This window comes from Pseudorasbora parva, chromosome 8 (assembly GCF_024679245.1).
Source record: "Pseudorasbora parva isolate DD20220531a chromosome 8, ASM2467924v1, whole genome shotgun sequence".
Taxonomy (NCBI): domain Eukaryota; kingdom Metazoa; phylum Chordata; class Actinopteri; order Cypriniformes; family Gobionidae; genus Pseudorasbora; species Pseudorasbora parva.
This window is the reverse complement of record NC_090179.1, coordinates 494,667-506,762: the sequence shown is the minus strand read 5'-3', so window position 1 is coordinate 506,762 and position 12,096 is coordinate 494,667. Positions and strand designations below refer to the sequence as shown.

Genomic DNA, 12,096 nt, shown 5'->3' with positions numbered 1-12,096 from the left:
ACCAAATACTTATACAAAATACAAACCCGATTCCAAAAGAGTTGGGACACTGTACAAATTGTAAATAAAAACAGAATGCGATGATGTGGAAGTTTCAATATTTTATTCAGAATACAACATAGATGACCTATTAAATGTTTAAACTCAGAACATTTATCATTTTAAGGGGAAAATAAGTTGATTTTAAATTTCATGGCATCAACACATCTAAAAAAAAGTTGGGCCGTGGCCATGTTTCCCCCTGTGTGTCATCCCCTCTTCTTTTTATATCAGTCTGCAAACGTCTGGGGACTGAGGAGACAAGCTGCTCAAGTTTAGGAATAGGAATATTGCCCCATTCTTGTTTAATACAGGCTTCTAGTTGCTCAACTGTCTTAGGTCTTCTTTGTCGCATCTTCCTCTTTATGATGCACAAAATGTTTTCTGGAAGTATTCCTGAGCCCATGTTGTGATCTCCATTACAGTAGCATTCCTGTATGTGATGCAGTGCCGTCTAAGGGCTGAAGATCACGGGCCTCCAGTTTGGTTTTCTGTCCTTGACCCTTACACACAGAGATTGTTCCAGAGTCTCTGAATCTTTGGATGATATTATGCACTGTAGATGATGATGACGTCAAACTCTCTGCAGTTTTTCTCTGAGAAACTCCTTTCTGATATTGCTCCCCTATTGTCCGCCGCAGGATTGGGGGAATTGGTGATCCTCTGCCCATCTTGGCTTCTGAGAGACACTGCCACTCTGAGAGACTCTTTTTATACCCAATCATGTTGCCAATTGACCTAATAATTAGAAAATTGGTCCTCCAGCTGTTCCTTATATGTACATTTAACTTTCCCGGCCTCTTATTGCTACCTGTCCCAACTTTATTGGAATTTGTAACTCTTATGAAATCCCAAATGAGCCAATATTTGGCATGACATTTTAAAACGTCTCACTTTCAACATTTGATATGTTATCTATATTCTATTGTGAATAAAATATAAGTTTATGAGATTTGTAAATTATTGCATTTTCTTTTTTATTCACAATTTGTAGTGTTGCAACTTTTTTGGAATCGGGTTTGTATTACTTATTGATAAAATAATATTTAAATAAACAATATTAGCCAATATAAAAGTATTAGTAATTAAATCGATTTGCTATGGAACAAGTAATAGATGAATAAGGCCAAAAATTGTGCGCTTGCTGCATCCCAAATGAATTATAGCTCATGCTTGGACTGTCTACATTTGAGCAAATTCCCAAGAAGCAGTTCTCTGCGGTACACGAGCACTAAACAGCCGCTAACGCCTCACATCTGTGAAATTGAGATTCAGATTGTAAAACAGGCGCTATGTTTATACACGAGTCATATATTCTCACCTAAAAAACTCTTAAAACTTCATACCATGACACAGTAACTGTAGTATTAGTTACATGACGGAGGACTGCTCATCCGCCATGACACTCGCTGTGAGAAATGTTAGATCAGATTCCAGGAATAACACATTGTATCCTGTGTGAACTGCAAGTGTAGCACTTGCACACTGTAAAAATACACTAGTCCAAATGCAAAAAGCCCAAAGAAAAGCCTGCACGTTTCAGTTCATTCGTGCGGCAGTGGCTCAGTGGTTCATGTAGGTTGTCTACAAACCAGAAGGTTGGTGGTTCAATCCCCGGTTCCACCTGACCAAGTGTCGAAGTGTCCATGAGCAAGACACCCAACCTCAGCGGCTCCCGACGAGCTGGATGGCGCCTTACATGGCTGACATCGCCGTCGGTGTATGAATGGGTGAATGTGAGGCCCAAATGTAAAGCGCTTTGGATAAAAGCGCTATATAAATGCAGTCCATTTACCATTTCATTCATTCTGCCTCAGCGTCATGTCTTGGGGTCCACATGATCACTTCTGACTTCTCTCCCGCTTTACAGATTCTGGTTGTACATGGGCTTGGCCATCAAACTGCAGGCTGTAAGTGTGTGTTTTAGTGAGAGGGACTGTCAGTGTCTGCCTGAACTAGTTGAAGGGTCTGCAGAAAGAGCTCAGAGTGTTTGGAGATCAAACCAGACGCCAGTGTTTTCCGTTCCTTCAGTAGCTCGGTTTATTTATCATTTTTAAATAGCATATTTCTGGCTCCACACCTAGATCATTTAGATAACTAAATGAGGTTACACGTGACACCACAGCAAAAGTGAAACTTTGCATGCATAAGCAATATATTTCTTGATCAAAAAGCCGCTTTAAAATAACTCTGGAAATCATAAAACATTAATTCTGTAACAGCATTTCTAAAAAGTAACATATACAGAAAATAAATATTTGATTATAGATTCAGAAGTACATCTGTTATATTGATTAAAGCTAGCAATCCTAGCTTCTGTCCCGCCTTTCATTCTCAGCTCAAATGACCAGAAATGGCAATAATAATGTCCAGGAGATGCCTGAGATAAATGATGAGCACTAATAAGTCATGTATCGTCACATCAGTGGCTTGCATAAAGCAGATTCACACCCGCCGTCCGTCTAAACTCAGCATCTATCCACAGATCTGATTCCCAGAATGCACTCAATCAGAACACACACACACAAATTAAGCTCATTCTTTTGGCATGATTCTCACAGCAATGTTAAACGGTTATTAATTTACTCTCATTCTCAGCGGAGATTACATGTTTTCACACTTATATTTACACAAATGAAAACTCTCCTGATGTATATAAATACTTCATAACGTCAAATAAGCTTTTCCTTCCACAGTGACACACAAACAATCATAAAACTATACTTAAAATGTTCTGAGCTTTGAGCCTCCTCTGGGTCAGTGCGGGCGTGTCAGAGCTAGCTGGGGAACTTCTGCGGCTGTAGCGGAGGAGGCAGGCTGTCTCCGCCGATGTTGTCCGAGTCGATGGTGAAGGTGGCTGGGGTGAGTGTCCGAGCCTCCGCCTCCAGAATGCCCATCACCGAGAGCTCCTGGCCCTCCTTCCACTCGATGAGGTCTGCTTCCAGCGCCGGAGCCTCAGTCCTCTGGGCCGGCGGCGGGACGCTCGTGCTGCTCTCTGGAGCTCTGGAGCCGAGGCCAGATGAAGCCGAGCCGGACATGAAGCGATCGAAGTCCTCCTGGCTCAGGTTCAGCGACTGCGCATCAAGCTTCTCGATGAACGCCACGGCACAGCACTGCGAGAGATAGGAGAGGCGAGTCAAGACCACATAAGACCAGACCAAGACAAGACCAGCACTCCTTCAAATCACCTAAAAGATCCATATCTACTGTCTGAGAAACTACTTTGCCAGTCATATAATGGTGTGAATGGGTAACAAGTCTATGAGAGCAAAACTAACACACAAAAAAGCATAGCGGATGGGAAAACTATTAGGATATGAGGTAAAAAAAACCCAAAATAAATACTGTTGTGTTTCTCACGGAAACCGAGCGGTTCATGTCTTAAGAAATCAATGTGCCGTCAGGAGCAGCAGGGTTTGTGTGCACGTCGTCTAAGCATGTTTTTTTGTTTTGCGCTCATAGAATTGTCTAACCCTCGTCTCTAACCCTTTAAGACCTCCTTCTTCTTCTTTCGGCTTTTCCCTTCAGGAGTCGCCACAGCGAATCATCTGCCTCCATCTATTCCTATCCTCTGTATCCTCTTCTCTCAGACCGACTACCTTCATGTCCTCCTTCACTACATCCATAACCCTTTAAGACCGGTCTGGAGTACTACACCACTCGAGTCTACAGGCGATCGAACACTCGAGTCCAGACTGAAGGACCCAGTGCCGGAGCAGCTCTTACCAGGTTGGTGAAGTAATATCCGTCCTCTCCGCTCATGAGCCGGCTGGGGTTGCAGTAGCGGGTGATGTACTGGATGTTGGAGTGCAGGCGCGGCGGATTGGCCTTCAGCAGGATGTAGACCAGAGCGGGCAGGAAGTCGTCAGCCGAGGCCGCAGCCTTCTTACTGCCCTGGATGGCCGTCAGGATGTGCTTACTACACCTGGTGACGCATGCCAGCTTCTCCTTAGGGACCTTCTTAGAGTCCAGGTCGATCAGGTCTGTTCAGGAAACAAACAGCAGACAGATGGAGGCGCCACATGTGGTCGTTCAATCATAAAACTACGACCCTTTTGCATTAATAAGTGCAGTCACTAATAATGAAGCTTGATTTGATACGCAGAAGAAATGTAAGGGAGAATGTAAATCTTCTGCTCTTATTTAGTGTGCGATTGTTCTTCTGTAGTCGCACACTAACTGACCGACAGCTCCAGGGATTATTAAAGGAGCGTGAATTCCTACTTTTGTCCAGATATTAGGGAGTGGGAATGGCTAATAAGTCAATGCGTGCTCCTCTGCCGCCATCTACTGGTTATAGTGGGCATTTCATGTGCTTTTAAATTAAAGTGGCCGACACCTTTAAATGTTTAGTTTTACAAATCATCAACTAAAAATAACATTGGATAATATTTAGAGGTTTGAAGTGCTGGAAAAAGTGTGAAGCTCCTGAAAAGTGCTTGAGTTGAAGAATATAAAGAGATTCGACTACCGTATATACCCGAATATAAGATGACCCCCCCATTTTCCACTTATTTTTTGGGGGGAAAATCTGGTTTTCAACAGAAAATAATTTTATTTGAATATTCTACTGATAATTCATTGGGGGATTTTTTTTTTTAACATCATTCATTAAATATTTGGATTAATTTGTCACAAAATAAAGTGCACTGTCAATGAGTTCAGATGAATGAATAACCTTTTCACAAAAATACATTAATTCTGTAGGCCTATGCATGTAATTGTGGTACTGTGAAGAGAGGTAGAAAATGACCATCTGCTTTTAATCAAACACATCTGACATTAAAGTCTTCAAAGAAACCAAACCGTGGGGTTTATTCCATTGCTACTGAGAAACAGCCGACTGAAGTAAATATATAAATCACCGCCGATTCCCGTCTGACATCTCCACGGCAGCACTGTTTATTTAAAGGGATAGTTCACCCAAAAATAAAAATGCTGTCATTGTTTACTCACCATCATGTTGTTCCAAACCTGTTTCTTTCCTCTGCTGAACACAAAAGAAGATATTTTGAAGAATGTTTGTAACAAAGCATCATAGTATTTGATCCCCTACTATGGTAGTCAATGGTTGCTTGGATCTGCTTGGTTACTAAGATTCTTCATAATATCTTCTTTTGTGGGTGAGTAAATGATGACAGAATTTCCCTTTTTAGGTGAACTATCCCTTTAACGCCTTTCTGAAGATCCCGCTCCGCTCGCTCAACCCAGGATTCCCTTTGTGTTATGCTGATTCGGAAATACGGGACATTAGTCGGGCTGCCCCTGACTGAAGTTTTGTTCTACTGGACTAGTAGTTGTTCATTTAAGCCATTAGTTGACGACTAAGTACACGTTTATATTAGGCGAATTGAATGACTTTAATCTACACTGGAGATAATTCTAAACCAGCGTTTGCGTAATACATGAGATTATTCTGCACTCAAGCATAAAGCTTGCCACAAAGAACAGCAAAAGTAATCATTGTGAATGTGTCAGAAATAGCTAGGACACAAATGAATTGTTTATTAATAAACTGGGTTTTTTCTTTGTCATTAACGGCTGCAAAGATGAAGGTGACGACGCTGACTGGCCATCTCCGCAATCGTGAGAAATGCACATCATAACCGACAGATAGCTACTAGTTCTCTTTGTTTTGAATTGTTTAGTGTTAAAGTAGATATTTCAAGCTTTCTATAGACATATATCTTGAGTTTCGGTTCATTTATTAGATGCGCTCTAGTCCATGATTATATTGCCTGCTATATTTGCTAATTATATATTAAATCTGGGCAATTGAAAAATATGTGTGTGTGTGTGTACCTGTTATGGCTTTCTCCACGCTGTCCGATACTTTAGGGATCTGCTCATCCACTGGGACACATAGCATCTCAATGGACACCCAGTGCAAAGCCCTGAAACACACACACACACACACACACACACACACACAGGACAGTGTTACACTGCACCTCTCCTTCACATTTGAACCGTACGGAGTCACCGGATTCTCACCGGATCCTCTTCCGGATGCCCAGGTCCTTCTTCTCATCATCTGTGTGCTCAGGGCAGAAGAGCGGCTCATACAGGCGGCCCATCACATAGCGCTCCACCTCCTCCATCACCGTCTCCGTCACATCCGGAGAGCCTGATGCACACACACACACACACACACACACACACACACACACACACACACACACACACACGTCAGACAGACGCAGAAGCACCATCAATAAACAAGTCATGCTGGATTTTGCACCTTTAAAGTGTGTCTGCAGGTAATCTGACATGCTTTGATAGAAATCCTGCACTGAGTCCGAGAGATCGTCACAAACAACGACCTGCAAAACACACACACACAGGTAAATGAGGACTACAGGCTGATTTAACACACACACACACACACAGGTAAATGAGGACTACAGGCTGATTTAACACACACACACACACACTGCAAAACACACACACACAGGTAAATGAGGACTACAGGCTGATTTAACACACACACACACACACTGCAAAACACACACACACAGGTAAATGAGGACTACAGGCTGATTTAACACACACACACACACACTGCAAAACACACAGACACAGGTAAATGAGGACTACAGGCTGATTTAACACACACACACACACACTGCAAAACACACACACACAGGTAAATGAGGACTACAGGCTGATTTAACACACACACACACACACTGCAAAACACACAGACACAGGTAAATGAGGACTACAGGCTGATTTAACACACACACACACTGCAAAACACACAGAAACAGGTAAATGAGGACTACAGGCTGATTTAACACACACACACACACACACACACACACACACACACACACACACACACACACACACACACACACAGGTAAATGAGGACTACAGGCTGATTTAACACACACACACACTGCAAAACACACAGACACAGGTAAATGAGGACTACAGGCTGATTTAACACACACACACACACACACACTGCAAAACACACAGACACAGGTAAATGAGGACTACAGGCTGATTTAACACACACACACACACACACACACACACACACACACACACACACACACACACACACACACACACACACACACAGGTAAATGAGGACTACAGGCTGATTTAACACACACACTGCAAAACACACAGACACAGGTAAATGAGGACTACAGGCTGATTTAACACACACACACACACACACACACACACACAGGTAAATGAGGACTACAGGCTGATTTAACACACACACACACACACTGCAAAACACACAGACACAGGTAAATGAGGACTACAGGCTGATTTAACACACACACTGCAAAACACACAGACACAGGTAAATGAGGACTACAGGCTGATTTAACACACACACACACACACACACACACACACACACACAGGTAAATGAGGACTACAGGCTGATTTAACACACACACACACACTGCAAAACACACAGACACAGGTAAATGAGGACTACAGGCTGATTTAACACACACACTGCAAAACACACAGACACAGGTAAATGAGGACTACAGGCTGATTTAACACACACACACACACACACACACACACACACACAGGTAAATGAGGACTACAGGCTGATTTAACACACACACACACACTGCAAAACACACAGACACAGGTAAATGAGGACTACAGGCTGATTTAACACACACACACACACACTGCAAAACACACAGACACAGGTAAATGAGGACTACAGGCTGATTTAACACACACACACACTGCAAAACACACAGACACAGGTAAATGAGGACTACAGGCTGATTTAACACACACACACACACACACACACACACACACACACACACACACACTGCACAACACACAGACACAGGTAAATGAGGACTACAGGCTGATTTAACACACACACACACACACACACACACACACACACACACACACACACACACACACACACACACACACACACACACAGGTAAATGAGGACTACAGGCTGATTTAACACACACACACACACTGCAAAACACACAGACACAGGTAAATGAGGACTACAGGCTGATTTAACACACACACACACACACACACTGCAAAACACACAGACACAGGTAAATGAGGACTACAGGCTGATTTAACACACACACACACACACACACTGCAAAACACACAGACACAGGTAAATGAGGACTACAGGCTGATTTAACACACACACACACTGCAAAACACACAGACACAGGTAAATGAGGACTACAGGCTGATTTAACACACACACACACACACACACACACACACACAGGTAAATGAGGACTACAGGCTGATTTAACACACACACTGCTAAAAATGCTCTTCTTATTTAGTATTTAATTTCATAATCTTATTTCTGTTCGGGACGGAAACAAGAAACAAGATTTCAATCAGAAATCAGATTATTTTCCTCACCCCATTGGCAGATCATTTTGCCTGTTTTAAGCAAAAACTCACTTCAGTTAGATTTGATCTTCAACAAAACAAGAACAAATATCTAATGTGGTTTTACTGATCTAGTAAATGCATCTTGATTTAAGAACTGTTAGATATTTAGACTGGAAACGAGACACGGTTCCTGAGTAAGAGGAGGCTCTTTTGCAGAGCTTCACCTTCTTGCGAGCGACGGTCTCGGCGAAGGCATGGCTCTGTCTGAAGATGTCGTACCCGGGCCTCTGGAAGGGCTTGAGGAAGTCTATGAAGCGCTGTGTGATGTGGTCTGAGTCTGAGCTGGGCTGCCGGCTGAGGGCCGTCTGTGCGGATCCTGCCTCTGTGGAGCACACACACATACACACACACACATCACTCTCCTAATGTGGGCCGGTTACACAGAGACCCTCAGGGGGTCAGAGAGCCAAACGCTGGGATCTCCTGTCAAACAACCTGTCTGGAAAGCTGTGAAATCTCTGAAAAGTCAACACTTCTCCAAGCTAGACACACATTTCTCAGCCTCTCTGTAGATCTCCGGGCCAGATTTCACATAAATGGCACCTACAGCATTATACTTGTTATACGCATTTTAGACATGTCATGTCGTTTTAACCATGCAATGTTTGCAAACTGTTTATTTATTAAATCACATTTACTGCTGAACTATATGAGCCATTTCAGGAGCATCCATCATTTAAAACAATCAGAGTTATTGAAATGTGTCTTCATTTTACGAATAAAGTTTCAGAGAAGGATACTTTCTACATCCTGCGGTCACTAAAAACAAAAAACGGAAAAATCATTAAAAAAACAAGAATCGAAATCGACTCTTGGAACCAGGAATTGGAATCGATTCCACAAACGTCTGAATCGAACACAGCCCTAATGGACAGCAGGAGCACGAGACGCTGGGGCCTTAATGGTGAAATAATAAGAGTTCAGCACATGGACATCACATACTGTGAGTCTCAAACACCATCGCCTCCTACTTCTGATGTACATCTTGTAAATCAAAAACACCTCAGGAAAAAAAGTGCTTCTCAGCATTCTCAACGCTTGCGTCACAGTTGGGTTTTTTATGTGCACGCATCTGTCCAAACATGTTCATGTCAGGCGGAGATGGAGCGAACCATCGGGACTGCAGGTAAACAAGACACTCGAAGATAGCGAAAACGGCAGCTCTCGTGACACATGTTCAGGCTGTGCAGGGGACGGGAGGACTTTTCATAAGTCAAGTCATGATTGCGGTTTATTATAATCACATTTCACCACGGAGAGTTATTCTAACCTGGGGCAATGCAGCAGGATTCGCTCAAGAAAGGGCCGATTTCAACCGTACTCCTGCAAGCAGTAAGTAGTGATTTTATCCACTTATCGACTGTCGAACCCATTTCAGATTAAATTTAAAGTTCTTAGTAAGAAAACATTATGATAATATCCCCTGTGTTGTCTAGATCTAACGCAAGATGCTAGTATTGGAAACTCTAAGTAGCACACATAACAGTTTGTCAAATGACGGAGGTTAATATTATTTCCTGCCAGTGTTGTTATTAAATACAACAGTAGATGCGTATGTCGATCCCTTTTGACGGACTGAAATCTAAATTAGCCTATATTTCATCATTAACACATAACTCAGAAGCTGACTTCACTACGACTGTTCAGTTTCTTACAGATCGCTCACTCGAGCCTTTAGCTAACGTCATCTTCTCCACCATCTAAGCTGAGACGATAGTCATTTGACAAGGCTTCTAGTCAATATGTTAAATAAATATACATTTTTAAGAACTGAAGTATGATTATTCTGCAGCGGGTGTGTAGTAAACATGACACTGCCTATTATGAGTGGCTTCTACATTACTCTGTTTGGCAAAATAAATCAACTTTTAAATCAGTACGCTATACGAGTTAAACTATAACGTTACTGTACCAACCACATATTTACACACTCATGATCCAAAGTTGAGAAGCTCTCATTGTAAAATCATTGCCATGACGGATGGTGGATGTGTTAGCGGTGCAGTGAAACAGCCAATCAGAGCAGAGCTCAACATTAATATTAATAACTCAAGGCAAACACAGAGCATTACATCCTCAGGACAATTCATAGGGTTGTAAATGGACCTGTAAAACAAGTTTTGCCCTTTAATAACCACACACCCTCTGTGTAGATATCAGAGAACAATTGAACATATTGTTTGAAATCATTCTAGGGCACCTTTAAGGGTTTCTCGTGCTGATGTCACTGACCGTGGCTCCGCCCCCTGTCTCTGATTGGACGGTGAGCTCGTACCTCTGTGTGCGGGTGTTTTGGGGGGGAAGAGCCTCTTCACCATGGGAACGCTGTGTGTCCTGGAGACCCCCGGCTGAGACTGCGCCCCCTCCTGGCTGCTGTACGCCGCCTCCTCCTCTCTCTGCAGCCTACACACACACACACACACACACACACGCTCAGCAGCCGCAGAGCCAGCAGAGCGCAGCACAGGCTGACCCCTGACCCCTCACCTCTCAGCCAGTGCCCGGTCCTCCTCGATCTGCTTGGCTCTCGAGCTCTGGTTCTGCTCACGCCAGCATCTGGAGCAGTGGCCCTGCCAGACCGCGTTACCATAGTAACCGCATCCCATCTTACACATCAGGTCCGACTGAGGGACGCTGAAGCCCCTGCGCACCGAGGCCATGCTGCCCTGACACACACACACACACACACACACACACACACAGAGAGAGAGAGCACATTAAGATCACTGTTCAATGTGTTGAGTCTCTCTCTCTCTCTCTCTCTCTCTCTCTCTCTCTCTCTCACACACACACACACATACAGAGAGCACATGAAGATCAGTGTGTAATGTGTTGAGTTACACACACACACACACACACACACAGAGACAGAGCACATGAAGATCAGTGTGTAATGTGTTGAGTTACACACACACACACACACGAGCAAATTAAGATCACTGTTTAATGTGTTGTCTCTCTCTCTCTCTCTCTCTCTCTCTCTCTCTCTCACACACACACACACACACACACACACAGAGAGAGAGAGCACATGAAGATCAGTGTGTAATGTGTTGAGTTACACACACACACACACACACCCACACACACCCACACACACACACACACACACACACACACACACACACACACACAGTGATGCCATAAGGCCATCTCTGTAGTTTGTACCATAGTAAACACACAGCAGTCTCTCTCTCACTCACACACACACACAAACACAAACACACACAGACAGACAGAGTTCTCGTGACAAGGATTAAAGGCGTCTCCAGAAACCCAGTGACAGTGAAATAATAAAGACTGAATGAGCAGAAATATCAGCACACAGCGCGAGCATTGGCGGTTCATTAGCGGGATGTTCAGAAGTTATTACAGTAATGCTGATCTGTCTTACGTGTGAGACCCGAAGAGCAGGCGTTAATCCTGTTTATCTCTCTATAATATCCTCTGTTTATCTCTCTGTGATATCTTCTGCTCCTCCAGAGACTAACGGAGGACGGACAGCCGGTTCTGATCGCATTAATGTTTGATCATTGATGTTATCAAATGTGTCTGTCAGTCAGTGTTATTGCCGGAAGTCCCTTCACCACCGGAAGCGAGTTTACGCAGCGCTTT

At 43.4% G+C, this 12,096-nt stretch overlaps 1 protein-coding gene across 3 annotated transcripts; it reads right to left on the bottom strand.

The window, feature by feature from the left end:
* Positions 1 to 1,879: 1,879 nt before the first annotated feature.
* Positions 1,880 to 12,096, bottom strand: rabgef1l (RAB guanine nucleotide exchange factor (GEF) 1, like). 3 transcript variants are annotated; one of them, XM_067449912.1, is made up of 9 exons: positions 11,876 to 12,096; positions 10,969 to 11,142; positions 10,682 to 10,884; positions 8,646 to 8,803; positions 6,281 to 6,362; positions 6,034 to 6,166; positions 5,842 to 5,933; positions 3,766 to 4,022; positions 1,880 to 3,152 (listed from the first exon to the last, which is right to left on the bottom strand). In XM_067449912.1, exons 2-9 carry the CDS (start codon positions 11,139 to 11,141, stop codon positions 2,817 to 2,819), a joined length of 1,434 nt encoding a protein of 477 aa, XP_067306013.1. In that variant the 5' UTR covers position 11,142; positions 11,876 to 12,096; the 3' UTR covers positions 1,880 to 2,816. The 3 variants fall into 3 exon arrangements, with proteins under 3 accessions (XP_067306013.1, XP_067306012.1, XP_067306014.1); XM_067449911.1 differs by having other exon boundaries at positions 1,898 to 3,152; positions 10,969 to 11,147; XM_067449913.1 differs by having other exon boundaries at positions 1,908 to 3,152; positions 10,757 to 10,884; positions 10,969 to 11,147; positions 11,876 to 12,095.